This window comes from Triticum aestivum, chromosome 1B (genome assembly GCF_018294505.1).
Source record: "Triticum aestivum cultivar Chinese Spring chromosome 1B, IWGSC CS RefSeq v2.1, whole genome shotgun sequence".
Lineage (NCBI taxonomy): Eukaryota > Viridiplantae > Streptophyta > Magnoliopsida > Poales > Poaceae > Triticum > Triticum aestivum.
In genome coordinates, this window is record NC_057795.1 from 368,155,631 (window position 1) to 368,170,720 (window position 15,090).

General features: G+C 44.8%; 1 protein-coding gene across 1 annotated transcript; it reads right to left on the bottom strand.

Moving 5' to 3' along the window:
- Positions 1-210: 210 nt before the first annotated feature.
- Positions 211-5,321, bottom strand: LOC123124844 (CDPK-related kinase 3). The gene is made up of 11 exons (XM_044545398.1): positions 4,350-5,321; positions 2,737-2,867; positions 2,512-2,553; positions 2,321-2,429; positions 2,160-2,238; positions 1,718-2,014; positions 1,513-1,622; positions 1,050-1,160; positions 868-930; positions 613-780; positions 211-530 (listed from the first exon to the last, which is right to left on the bottom strand). The coding sequence occupies exons 1-11, from the start codon at positions 4,989-4,991 to the stop codon at positions 390-392; spliced, it is 1,893 nt and encodes a 630-aa protein (XP_044401333.1). The 5' UTR covers positions 4,992-5,321; the 3' UTR covers positions 211-389.
- Positions 5,322-15,090: the final 9,769 nt, after the last annotated feature.

Here is a 15,090-nt window from a genome sequence, read left to right on the forward strand (position 1 = left end):
CCCTTTCCAACTGCCGCACATTCAGAAGCAGCAGCACCTTGTACTTCTGCTTCTGCCTCTGCTTCTCTGAGAAACAGGAGTGAGCAGCAAGACAGCAAGCACCTGGATAAACACAAACACTGGGGTAGCAAGTTGAACGGTGCATGATGAGCAAACTGTACAGCGCCCATGTATAAGCCAGATTAAGAATGATGTAATAGCACCAAGATGTAAAAAAAAGAGGTAAAAACATATCCTTTGCCACTAAAACTCCATTATGAACTCCCACTTTCTGTTTCTTTCTCTTTTTTTCTCTACAAATGCTAAACCGCCAAAAACACAGATAAAACACCAACATCCATCAAACTCCCCATGAATCAAAGAAATCTAAGCAGCTGAGGCGAAACAGATCAGTGATGGCGCCTCGCGTTGCTGCTCCGCATAGTCAATCCATGCAAAAATTTGGTGTAGCCTATAAAGCTAAGCTTCCCATCTGATGGCCTAATCCAGTCGCGGACGATAGAATACGCCGCAGAAGAAAGATTCATCTCCTGTATGGGGAAAGGAGGCCAATTGGTTAGTGACACGCACAAGATGAAAGATTCGTGTCATTCTCAAGGTTCAACTGCATACCTGAGCTAGCTCCTCAATTGTGATAACACGGTTGCCTTCCTGCTCAAAGCACTCAAATGCGGTGCTCGCTATTTCGTCCCACATAGACGAAGCTTCAAGTTGGTAAGGGCTGATTGTCGCCGCACGGAACTCCTCAAAGTCCATTCTCCTATATGCAAGCGGCTCCAACTGAAAATGAATATACATGCAAGTTCAAATAATGAATGATATACACCAATGGTGCAAATGAAGGTATAGTGAGTGCGCATTTCATACCGCACTTAAGATATCAAGAGTTCTAGATTCTTTCATAGCGTCAGTGGAGTTTTGTAGAAGAGCCTGCATAAATTAAAGGTGGAAAAGAAGAGAAATATCAAGTTCGGTATCCTGGATATGGAAATTACTTCAATTAATCCTAGTGCATGCTCTAAGAGACTTGACAACACAAGAGCACTTACCATCCTGAAGTTCTCAATACATATTTGACCATCTTGACTACTTGGTTGTAATAAGTTGTACTGTGCTCTGGTGTAGATAAGCTCATCTTCTGTAATTGCTCTAGATAGAGCCTGTCAAATAAAAGACGGAAATATTATGGCAGTGAATTGCTCAACATGTTTAAGCAAGACAAAATAAAATAAAATCAGTACATGCAATGAAACCAATTTTCACACCTCCCTACACCAGTCTATTACATAGCTGGCTATTTATGCAAGATATTAAAGGTGGTATCAATTTAGATGGATGATGTGCACATAATACTCATGTTTGTAGAATGCAAGATATTAAAGGTGACATTGATTTGGATGTATGATGTGTACATACTACTCACGTGTGTCGAATGCAGTTTGGAAAAATCAGTATCAAAGGAAGTATAGTTCGAAAGTTACATACTTGAAAGAACTAGGTAAAGAGTAAAACCTTTAATGCTGCCCGTTTGAAAGGCGTGGAACGAAGATGCGCCTTAACCAGCTTAAAAACTAACATATCCAGAGGGACTGGGCAGCACTCATCTCGCAACCAGGGGTGAGCTGCAATACAGACATAACACACAAGTAAATCGCCAATATTCTATGGAAACTTTAAAAGAAAGCATAAAGTAAGAATCATCATTGGCACAACTTACAGAGTGCCTGCGCAGCAGTCATTCTTTTTCTGTAATCCTTGTTAAGAAGTCTTTTGACAAAGTCTTTAGCTTCAGGAGATATTGATGCCCATGGTGAATCATCAAAATTAGGATCAGCTCTCAGCACAGAGCGGAAAATTCCTGATTCAGTGCGTGCCCAGAATGGTCTGCTACCACACAGCAAGATATAAGTGATAACACCTACGCTCCACATGTCTGCTTCTGTGCTATATGACCTATGTAGGACTTCTGGAGCAACATAGTATGCACTACCAACAATGTCATTCAGCCTTTCATCTGCAAAAACAAAATGTATTAGGCTTTGGTACACAATAACAAGACATTCAAGTCTTTTATTCATGTCTAGATTGCTCTTAAATTCAAAAATCAAAGAACGTAGATAAAACGTGCTATGGGTATAATCCTCATGTGGAGGTACTACCTGGCCTTATAAAATCAGAGAGGCCAAAATCGATGAGCTTCATAGGAGAATGTTCATCTCTAGTACTGAATAGGAAATTCTGTTCAAAATCAAGCATGAAGTCATAAAAAATAAATGGTTGGATTATCAGCACAGAAGAGATCAACAAAGACTCCACATACCTCTGGCTTAAGATCACGATGAACAACACCCTGAAGATGGCAGAAAGCAACTACACTTAATATCTGTTTGATGATAACTTTAGCATCATCCTCAGTGTACCTCCCACCTCTGGAAAAATAGGAAATTATTAATAGTAAGAGCTATGTTTGTTTTTAGTACTAAGAAATGTTTCTCAAGGAAAATGTTATACCTGGACAAAATTCTGTCCAACAACTCCCCACCTTCACACAACCTAACCAATACCAGGTGCACAAAGCATCAATAATCATGTAATTTTGCATAGAACTCAAGAAATAAGACAATCCATTTTAGCAGATAGAAAGTCCTTTATCTAAAATGAGATATTGCAGGTTCTGATAACAACATTGTACGGATGCAAAGTCAACAATATGTGAGGGGAAGAAAGCAAACATACTCCATGATGATGTAGACGTTAAGGGCATCCTCACATGCATCATAAAATTTCACAAGATTTGAATGCCCAGATAAAGCCTTCAGAATTTTCACCTCTCTACGCACATCCTCAATAGATATTGCTGTTGTCATCTGCTAGAGAAGAACAAAAGGTTGAGATTACTTTGTAAAGAATAAAATGCGAAATTGGTAGTCAAACAGCCAAAGACAGTTGTCCATAACCTAACGAGCTAGACAAGCAAACTTGGCGCTAATTGATATATCTTCATATTGAACTGTTAAGCTTAATGAAGATTGTCTGAGCATTAATTAGCTTCTATCAACAAAAGATCAAGCTGTGAAGAGAATGATGACCATACATTATATGATTATTAGAGGGAACATGTTTGTATTAGATGCAAATGAATGAGCGATATTTGATGACAGGGAACACAATTATATCAGATGCGAATAAAAGAACGACAATGTGAAAGCGAGAGATGCATTAAACTTGATAGATACGTCAGGGGTTCAAATAGTTGATGTAAGTAGGCTTCGACAAACGAGGACAATATAGCAAGCCAAAAAAAGTCAGTAATCAATACAAGTAATAACGGTCAGAAAAGAAAACGACATTTACGTGCATGAGAAACATCAATGCCGGCATGCACATGTGCGTGTACATAGAGTTCAGTTAGCTGTATTGCATACTAGTTTTATCAACAGATCCTAGCAAACACCAGGAAAGAAATAATATGAAACTAGACATTGTCTTAATTTTCTTGAACAAAAAATATCGAATACTATTAGTCCCTGCAAGGGCAATACAAGTACTCAATTCATCACAATAAAACCTATTCTCAAATTCAGCACTCTAATAATGTAAACGATATGTATACCTGCTTACATGCTAGATCTCAAGAAAAACATCAAGGACTTGGAAAACTTTAAAAAATACTGTCTAAATCAATACTATTGCTCCCTGGAAGAGCAATATAAGTAGGAAGGTTGATCACATACAGTTAGGTGCCTCCCATGCCTTACTGTTATCTATTCTTCTAGGCTCTGATCATACTAACAAAGTGCCACAATATGGATTTGATAACTACTGAACTCTTGATAGTAACATGTAGTTATGCACTATATCCACACTACTCCAGCTAAAATTCTGCCACTATTTGACAAGCTATCAGGGGATCTCATTGAGAAATCAGTCACTTCTAATCCTGTAACCAAACACTGGATAAGCTAATCCCCTGCCGGTTTCTTACCAAAAAAAAAGGAACAACAAAACAAGAACAGGAGTCAGATGGATAAACAGTGAGATCAAAATAGAAGACAAAAAATCAGGCATTTCCATAATGTACTTCTTACTTTCAAGGAAATGCCAATACCCTGTTCATTATGCAAGGCAGACAAAGAAAACGAATGATTAACTTATGATCGCAATGTCTGTGCTAGTGGCATTGCCGAGTTGCTGAATTCTTGCAAAAGTAACAAACAGTTCATTGTAGAACAAGTGAACAACTGAAAGGATCACACGGCATCTTGATACCAAGCAAGATCTAAGTTGGTAGAAACTGAGACGATTATGCATTTAGGTGAGAGGAGTGCGAGATCAAGAACGGGTTCGACCTTGGCTTTGGAGATGACCTTGACAGCTAGGACTTGACCTCTCATGTCCCCCTTGCGGGCACGCGCGAGACAGGTGTGGCCGAAGTGGCCGCGACCCACCTCCTTTCCCAGTTCGTACTTGACCGCGAAGTGGCGGTCGTAGCCGAAGCTCTTGTCGAGCTCCTCCTCTCCTCCGCCGCCGCCGGCCCCTTGTTCGGGGATCGGGGCCTCCTGCGGCGGCTTAGCGGGCGGCGCCTGCGCAGAGGTAGCAGCCGGGGAGCGGTGGCCGAGACGGCGCGCCAGCGACGCCTTGATGTGCTTGGCCGGAGACGGCGGAGGGAACGGGCGGCGGAAGAAGCGCCTGGGCGTGGACGCGGACGTCGCCGGGGACGGCGCGATGCCCTCGGGGAGCGGGCTGGCGGTCCAGGGGCTCCCCGCGGCCGCCGCCGAAGTCCTGGCCGGCGTCACCCCCGCCCTGCTGCGCGGCGTCCCCGCCGGCGACGGCCTGCTGCTCCGCCTCCCTGCCGTGGCCCTCTCGCCGGCGGGCTCCTCCTGGACGGCAGCCGCGGCAGACGCCGAGACCGAGATGGTGGTCGTCCCTCCGCCACCCTCGCCCCCATCCCCGCCGTCCGCGTGTATGTTCTTGGCGTAGCACTGCCCCATGGCTCCCCCGGCGCCGATCACCGGAGGCGCGACGGCGAACACGGAAACGGCAGGAATGCGGCGGGGTTTGGGGCGGGTCGAAGGGGAGCGGGGGGCGGAGGGGTTGGGATTTATAGGACGGGGACGGGGATGGAGTATAGGAGCGAACCAAAGTATTAATGCGGGGAGAAGAGATGAGACAAGAAATGGTAATGCGCTTGATGAATTGCTGGCTGGCTGGCTGAGCAGGAGTGGTAACGTACGCGCCTGCCCTGCTGGCTGGCCGCGGGCGCGGCGGTGGACGGAGGAGGAGACGCGACGCGAGGGGGGCGGAGAGGAGGACTGACTGAGGGAGGCAGTCCAGTCAGAGGCGAGGGACTGAGCGGATGGTTCCTCTGACAAGCGGGTCCGTTGGCGTGTAAGGGCCAGGCCCGCAAGGCAGACGTACGTTTTGTTGGTTGTTTCTGTTTCCCTATTTTTTTTCTTTGGTACTATGTAATTCCAGGGTTTTATACCATGTATTTTGTATTTTTTAATGGTAACACGTTTTTCATTAATGTAATAAGGACCGCAATAGCTGGCGAAAATTCGCTGGGAGGGATCCGCATTTATGAGCCTTTTAGCTGGCAAGTTTAGTTGTATGGGGTGGACAACATCTTCGAAAACACATGACAATTCCTAGGAAGAAAGAGATTTCACGGCAAGAAAGGGCAGAAATTGCCATCTCTTATCAACTAACCTTGCCACAAAAAGGTTCCTTTGTTACCCCCACCCCCACCCCACCCCCCTTCTCAGCTGATTTTCGCCTGATAACATTTTGGTATAATAAAGATCAAGTTACAAGCCACGTAAACACCGACCTAACAAATACTGAAAAGCCAATAGAACTCTAGCCTTTGTATAAAGGACCACCAGTCAAAATGATTAATACACAATCAATACCAAGAATCCCTTGGGCTTGACGCCAAGGCCTGTCACCTGCCTCCGGCACCACCACGACATGCACTGAGAGAAAATATGACTAACCATTTCTTCGCACGAACTCGAGGCGACTCCATCGTTGATATGCAGCTTTTCAGACCTCCAAAGTAGCTTACCAAAGGCAAAGTCATTACCGCTGAAAAAATCTGCTCGGGCAGCACCCCAAATACGACATAAAACTCTAGATCTAGCACCCCCACTCGACAATGTTGTGGGAGAAGGAAACCATACCTCTCAGTTGCCAACCATGAACCCAACACATGATCCATCATCTTCTAGTTGTCGTCGACGCAGTCACTGTCTGCATCCGCTCCTGCACTACCTCCCGAGCTTCACACCCACGTTGGAGTAAGCACCATCGCAACAGTGGAGCCTGAGGACACAAGCCCACCATACGGATGCCACTGTCGCCACGCCATCCCCACTTGAACAGACTAGCAACCAGATCCATCACCCAGCAACGAGCAGAACACCGTGTCGAGGAATAATTTGAAGTTTTACTATGGGTAGCCCCAAACCTACTGCCCCATGTGTTGGAAATATGCCCTAGAGGCAATAATAAAGTGGTTATTATTATATTTCCTTAATCATGATAAAGGTTTATTATTCATGCTAGAATTCTATTAACCGGGAACTTAAATACATGTGTGGATACATAAACAAATACCGTGCCCCTAGTGAGTCTCTACTAGACTAACTCGTTGATCAAAACATGGTTAAGGTTTCCTAACAATAGACATGTGTTGTTACTTGGTAACAGGGTCACATCATTAGGAGAATGATGTGATGGACAAGACCCATCTGTTTAGCATAGCATATGATCGTTAAGTTTTTGCTACTGCTTTCTTAATGTCAAATACATATTCCTTCGACCATGAGATCATGCAACTCCCGGATACCGGAGGAATATCTTGTGTGCTATCAAACAATGTGCTCTATAGGTATCTCTGAAGGTGCCTGTTGAGTTGGCGCGAATCGAGATTGGGATTTGTCACTCCGTATGACGGAGAGGTATCTCTGGCCCCTCTCGGTAATACAGCATCACAAGAAGCTTGCAAGCAAAGTGACTAAGGAGTTAGTTATAAGATGATGTATTATGGAACGAGTAAAGATACTTGCCGGTAACGGGATTGAATTAGGTATGGAGATATCAAAGATCGGATCCCGGGCAAATAACATACTGACAGACAAAGGGAACTACCTATGTTCTCATAAAGGTTCAGTCGATAAAGATCTTCGTAGAATATGTAGGAACCAATATGGGCATCTAGGTCCCGCTATTGGTTATTGACCGGAGAAGCGTCTCGGTCATGTCTACATCATTCTCGAACCCGTAGGGTCCGCATGCTTAACATTCGTTGACGATATAATATTATATGAGTTATGTATGTTGGTGGCCTAATGTTGTTGGGATTCTCGGATGAGATCACGTACATGACGAGGAGCTCCGGAATGGTCCGGAGGTCAAGATTGATATATAGGATGATAGTACTCGGGTTCTGGAAGAGTTTCGAAATGCACCGGATATTTATCGGATCAGCAGAAGGGGTTCCGGGAGGCCACGGGGAGTTACTGGGCTTAGCGGGCCAAGAAGAGGGGAGCACACCAGCCCACAAAGGGGGCTGGCGCACCCACCTCACGGCTACCAGCCCTAGGGAAGGAAGGAAGAGGGCCGGTCCCCTCTTGCCTTCTCTTCCACATGAGAAAAAAGGAAAAGGGGGGCTCCTCCCCTCGTGCCTTCTCCCCACGTGCAAAGAAAGGAAGGGGCGCCCCTTGGGCAGGCCCCTAGGGCGGCCGCTGGCCCCCTTGGGGTGCGCCTAGGCTGCCTCCCCTCCCCCACCTATATATATGTGAGGAGGGGAGGGGGCGCCACAGACCACGAATCCCCCAGCCGTGTGCAGCGCCCCCTCTCCCTCTAGTTCATCCTCCGTCCAAAAACGTTGTGCTTGGCGAAGCCCCACGGGAATAGTTTCACCACCACCGTCTTCACGCCGTTGTGCTGCCAGAACTCACCTACTACTTCGCCCCTCTTGCTGGATCAAGAAGGCAAAGACATCATCGAGTTGAACGTGTGCTGAACGCGGAGGTGTCGTGCGTTCGGTGCTTAATCGGACGGGTCGTGAAGGTGTACGACAACGTCAACCGCGTTGATAAACGCTTCAACTTAGCGATCTGCAAGGATATGTAAATGCTCTCCCCCTCTTGTAGCCATGCATCTCCATGGATAGATCTTGCGTGTGCGCAAATTTTTTTCCATGCAATGTTCCCCAACAGTGGTATCAAAGCCAGGTTTATGCGTAGATGAATGGTAACCCACAAGTATAGGGGATCTATCGTAGTCCTTCCGATAAGTAAGAGTGTCAAACCCAACGAGGAGCAGAAGGAAATGACAAGCAGTTTTCAGTAAGGTATTCTCTACAAGCACTGAAATTATCGTTAATAGATAGTTTTGTGATAAGATAATTCATAACAGGTAACAAGTAACAAAAGTATACAAGGTGCAGCAAGGTGGCCCAATCCTTTTTTGTAGAAAAGTACAAGCCTAGACAAACTCTTATATAAAGCAAAGTGCTCCTGAGGACACATGGGAATTATCGTCAAGCTAGTTTTCATCATGCTCATATGATTCGCGTTCGTTACTTTGATAATTTGATACGTGGGTGGACCTGTGTTTGGGTACTGCCCTTCCTTGGACAAGCATCCCACTTATGATTAACCCCGCTCGCAAGCATCCACAACTACGAAAGAGGAATTAGGATAAACCTAACCATAGCATGAAACATATGGATCCAAATCAGCCCCTTACGAAGCAACACATAAACTAGGGTTTAAGCTTCTGTCACTCTAGCAACCCATCATCTACTTATTACTTCCCAATGCCTTCCCCTAGTTCCAAATAATGGTGAAGTGTCATGTAGTTGACGTTCACATAACACCACTAGAGGAAAGACAACATACATCTCATCAAAATATCGAACGAATACCAAATTCACATGACTAATTGTAACAAGACTTCTCCCATGTCCTCAGGAACAAACGTAACTACTCAGAAATCATATTCATGTTCAAAATCAGAGGGGTATTAATATGCATAAAGGATCATGGTCTTCCACCGAATAAACCAACTAGCATCAACTACAAAGAGTAATCAACACTACTAGCAACCCACAGGTACCAATCTGAGGTTTTGAGCCAAACATCGGATACAAGAGATGAACTAGGGTTTGAGAGGAGATGGTGCTGGTGAAGATGTTGATGGAGATTGACCCCCTCTCGATGAGAGGATCGATGGTGATGATGATGGCGACGATTTCCCCCTCCCGGAGGGATGTTTCCCTGGCAGAACAGCTCCGCCGGAACCCTAGATTGGTTCCGCCAAGGTTCCGCCTCGAGACAGCGGCGCTTTGTCCCGAAAACTTCCTTATGATTTTTTCCAGGGCAGAAGACACCATATACCAGAAGATGGGCATCGGGGGGCTGCCAGGTGGCCCACGAGGCAGGGGGGCGCGCCCAAGGGGGTAGGGCGCGCCCTCCACCCTCGTGGACGGTGGGTGGCCCCCCTCTGGTGCTTTCTTCGCCAAATATTTTTAATATATTCTAAAACTGATTTTCATGGAGTTTCAGAACTTTTTGAGTTGTGCAGAATAGGTCTCTAATATTTGCTCCTTTTCCAGCCCAGAATCCAGCTGCCGGCATTCTCCCTCTTCATGCAAACCTTGTAAAATAAGAGAGAAAAGGCATAAGTATTTTGACATAATGTGTAGCAATAGCCCATAATGCAATAAATATTGATATAAAAGCATGATGCAAAATGGATGTATCAACTCCCTCAAGCTTCAACCTCGCTTGTCCTCAAGTGGAAGCCGATATCGAAAAATATGTCCACATGTTTAGAGGTAGAGGTGTCGATAAAATAAAATACAGACATGAGGGCATCATGTTCATTCTTAGAACAACAACATATATATATTGCCATATGATTTCTTATGCTAAAGTAACAATCTATTCACAGTGTAAAGTATGAATCAGAAACTTCACTGAAAACTAGCAAACTATAATCTTAGTCATTGAAGCAATTCCAATTTATCATAACATAGGAAAGAGTCAATATAAGAGCTTTTCAGCAAGTCCACATACTCAACTATCATTTAGTCTTTCACAACTGCTAACACTCACGCAATACTTATGGGTACGAAGTTTTAATCAGACACAGAGAAAGATAGGGGCTTATAGTTTTGCCTCCCAACCTTTTACCTCAAGGGTAATGTCAACAATAATGCTTTATGAAAACCCACATCCAATTGGATATATATATATATATATATATATATATATATATATATATATATATATATATCGGGATCTTTCCAACACATGGTGCTTGCCAAAGGATAAAGTGTAAAAATGAAAGGTGAAGATCACCATGACTCTTGTATAAGGTAGAAGACAAAAATAAAATAAAAGATAGGTCCTTCGCAGAGGGAAGCAGAGGTTGTCATGTGCTTTTATGGTTGGATGCACAAAATCTTAATGCAAAAGAGCGTCACTTTATATTGCCACTTGTGATAGGTACCTTTATTATGTAGTTTGTTGCTTTTATTTCTTCCATATCACAAGCTCGTATAAAGCTTATTTTCTCCACACTAATAGATCATACATATTTAGAGAGCAATTTTTATTGCTTGCAACAATGACAACTTACTTGAAGGATCTTACTCAAACCATATGTAGATATGGTGGACTCTAATGGCAAAACTGGGTTTAGGGATGTTTGGAAGCATGATACGTCTCCATTGTATCTACTTTTCCAAGCACTTTTGCCCTTGTTTTGGACTCTAACTTGCATGATTTGAATGGAACTAACCCGGACTAACGCTGTTTTCAGCAGAACTCCCATGGTGTTATTTTTTTGCAGAAATAAAAGTTCTCGGAATGACCTGGAAATCCACGGAGCAACTTTTCAGAATTAATAAAAATACTAGCAAAAGAAATGGCGTCAGGGGCCCCACACCCTGTCCATGAGGGTGGGGGCGCGCCCCCTCCCCCTGGGTGCGCACCCTGCCTCGTGGGCCCCCTGGACGTCCACCGACCTCAACTCCAACTCCATATATTTGCTTTCGCGGAGAAAAAAATCAGAGAAAAAGTTTCATCGTGTTTTATGATATGGAGCCGCCGCCAAGCCCTAATCTCTCTCGGGAGGGCTAATCTGGAGTCCGTTCGGGGCTCCGGAGAGGGGGATTCATCGTCGTCGTCATCATCAACCATCCTCCATCACCAATTTCATGATGCTCACCACCGTGCGTGAGTAATTCCATCGTAGGCTTGCTGGACGGTGATGGGTTGGATGAGATGTACCATGTAATCAAGTTAGTTTTGTTAGGGTTTGATCCCTAGTATCCACTATGTTCTGAGATTGATGTTGCTATGACTTTGCTATGCTTAATGCTTGTCACTAGGGCCCGAGTGCCATGATTTTGGATCTGAACCTATTATGTTTTCATGAATATATGTGAGTTCTCGGTCCTATCTTGCAAGTCTATAGTCACCTATTATGTGTGATGATCCGATAACCCCGAAGTGACAATAATCGGGATACTTCTCGGTGATGACCGTAGTTTGAGGAGTTCATGTATTCACTATGTGTTAATGCTTTGGTCCGGTACTCTATTAAAAGGAGGCCTTAATATCCCTTAGTTTCCATTAGGATCCCACTGCCACGGGAGGGTAGGACAAAACATGTCAAGTTCTTTTCCATAAGCATGTATGACTATATTCGGAATACATGCCTACATTACATTGATGAACTGGAGCTAGTTCTGTGTCACCCTATGTTATAATTGTTAGATGATGAACCACATCCGACATAATTATCCATCACTGATCCAATGCCTACGAGCTTTTCACATATTGTGCTTTGCTTATTTACTTTACCGTTGCTACTGTTACAATTACTACAAAACTGCTATCGTTACTTTTGCCATTGTTACTGTTACTTCCATACTACTTTGCTACTAAATACTTTGCTGCAGATACTAAGTTATCCAGGTGTGGTTGAATTGAAAACTCAACTGCTAATACTTGAGAATATTCTTTGGCTCCCCTTGTGCCGAATCAATAAATTTGGGTTGAATACTCTACCCTCAAAAACTGTTGCGATCCCCTATATTTGTGGGTTATCAAGACTATTTTCTGGCGCTGTTGCCGGGGAGCATAGCTCTATTCTTTGAGTCATTTGGGATTTATATCTGCTGATCACTATGAAGAATTTGAAAGACGAAAGAACTAAGATTTATCCCTCAACTACAAGGGGAGGTAAGGAACTTCCATCTAGCTCTACACTTGATTCTCCTTCTATTATGAGTAAGCTTGCGACACCTAAACCTACTTCTGCTATTAATTCTGATATGTCGCATGTTATTGATGATGCCACTTCTACCATGCATAATACTTATGATGAAACTACTTATGTGCTTGAAACTACTGTGCCATTAAGTGAATTTCTAGATGAACAACTTGCTAGGGCTAGAGAGAATGAAATTATTGAAAATGAAATTATTGAAGATAGTGATGATGAAGGTTCTCCCCCTAAATATGAATTGCCTGTTGTTCCTGAGGGTTATGTTATGGATGAAGAAACTACTAGAGATATTATTGCTTGCAATTATAGATATGATCTTAAGAAGTTATTAGTTAAACTAAAACAGAAACCTCTAAATGCTAGAATGAAATATGACCCTGCTTTTGCTACTTCACCTATCTTTGTTGCTGATAAGTATTATGAATTCTTTGTCGATCCTGAGATAATTACTTTGGTTGAATCTGATCCTTTTTATGGCAATGAATCTGAAACTGTTGTGGCACATCTTACTAAATTGAATGATATAGCCACCCTGTTCACTAATGATGAGAAATCCCGCTACTACGATATCCTTAAGATATTTCCATTCTCATTAAAGGGTGATGCTAAAACTTGGTTTAATTCTCTTGATCCTGGTTGTGTGCGTAGTCCCCAGGATATGATTTATTACTTCTCTGCTAAATATTTCCCTGCTCATAAGAAACAAGTTGCCTTGAGGGAAATATATAATTTTGTGCAAATTGAAGAAGAGAGTCTCCCACAAGCTTGGGGAGGCTTCTCCGATTACTTAATGCTTTGCCTGATCATCCTCTTAAGAAAAATGAAATACTTGATATCTTTCACTACAAAAAAAGACACATCCATGACATTTTGGGCCGAACGAATTTTTTTTCTTTCATACATATGACACTTCTATGACAATAATTCTGACAAACCCAGTATCATCATAGATGTGGTGGGCTCCTACTTCTATGACAAAAAATCATGACAAAAAATGGGCTTTTCATCCTGGGCGGGCTGGAGACGCAGCTGCATGACATTCTTTGGGCCGTCCATGACGGAAAAAACCGTGGTAGAAGCGAGGGCGAGGAAAATTTCAGGGAGTTCCCAGTTACGGTGGGAGGTCGGGGGTCGAGCGATGCGCGTTTCTCTCATACACGTACGCGCGTGTGTGCGAGGCGTTGGCTCTAACTAAACCCGAGCGAGGCATTGGGATCTAACTGAACCCGAGCGATTGCACTACAGGCTACGCGTTACTGAACCCGAGCGATCGATTCCTTCGCTACTGCTGCTAACTGAAGCCGATCGATGCTGCCTCTCTGGATGAACAGTGAGCGTTGCGGGGGGAGGGGGCTGGATGAATAGTGAGCGGTGGCAGTGGATGAACAGGACCCGTGGCGTTGCCTCTGGATGAACAGGACCCCGATCGATCGAGCCGGTTGGGCTTGGATGAACAGGACCCCGTGGAGGGCTGGATGAATAGGACGATCCCGTGGAGGGCTAGATGAATAGTAGACGATGGAGGGGTGGATGAATAGTAGCCCGTGGAGGGGTGGTTGAATAGAAGCCCGTGGAGAGGGGTGGTTGAACAGTAGCCGGTGGAGTATCGCGCAGTGGAGGCTGGTTGAACAGGAGCCCCTGGATGAACAGTCGCAGGTGGAGGCTGGAGGAGGTCGACGGTGGATGAACAGTAGCCCGTGGAGGCTGGAGGAGGTCGACGGTGGAGATGAACAGTATCCCGTGGAGTCCCGTTTTGCGGTATGCCACACCCCTCCCGATGAACAGGAGCCCCGTTTCAACCGTAGCGCTCCAACACAAGTCCATTTCGTCCGTTTTGCGGTACGCCACACCCCTCTCGATCAACAGGACCCCCGTTTCGATCATAGGAGGTCTGTTTCCTCCGTTTTGCGGTACGCCAGACCCCTCCCAATGAACATGATCCCGTTTCGAACGTGGCCGGTCGAACACAAGGCCGTTTCCTCCGTTCCGCGGTACGCCAGGCCTCGTTTCCATCGCCTGTTCCGTCCAAGCCATCCCGATGAACACAACCATGCATTCCGTTCCGACCCAGCCAGTTGGCTCCCCATGAACACGACGATGACGATGTTTATCCGTTCTGACCCAGCCATGTACACGAGCCCTAGCCGTACGTATGCGCGAGTAGGCGTTCGAGACCCCGCCTGTATGTACACATACGTGGCCGTATTTTCTTTCTTGCACACTGGTCGTTGTACGTACGTGTACATGCTATGTGCGCGCCTCTACTATGACACGTGCGCACCTCTACTACAACACGTGCGCGCCTCTACATCGACCAGTATATATGTACATACACGTTCGTGACCAGAATGACAACGCTACGTATGCTTCGACCAGGTGGGTCCCGACTGTGCAGGCACTTCCTTGCCTGCGAAGATGTAGCTGGTGGGTCCCAAGAACCGCTCTCTTCTTTTGCGTTGCTGCATTGGAGCTGGTGCATGGGCTTGGCTGACTGGCCATGCATGCAGGATGCATGTGCCTGCCCGCCACTGCATGCGCCTGGTTTGTTACTAGGCATATTTAATAGGGTGGTTATGGAGTAAATTAAGGAGATTTATTTTCTCTATGTGCATCCACCAAATTAGAGGATGCGATACTGGATGCAGACACTCACACTAAACTAACATTCAGAAGAACAAAAGTTCAGCATGTCTATGCATCTCAATGATTCACCATACTATAACCAATATACAAAGCTGTGAGAAGGTGTGGAAATAAAGAAAATCGGTCGATGCTTCTCTG

Excerpts from the sequence above, each read along its gene's own strand:
- LOC123124844 (XM_044545398.1), bottom strand. The coding sequence starts at position 4,991 with ATGGGGCAGTGCTACGCCAAGAACATACACGCGGACGGCGGGGATGGG. Across the intron at positions 2,015-2,159 it reads CTCTGATTTTATAAGGCCAG|ATGAAAGGCTGAATGACATT; the intron begins GTAGTACCTCCA and ends TTGTTTTTGCAG. Across the intron at positions 781-867 it reads CTCTTGATATCTTAAGTGCG|TTGGAGCCGCTTGCATATAG; the intron begins GTATGAAATGCG and ends ATTCATTTTCAG.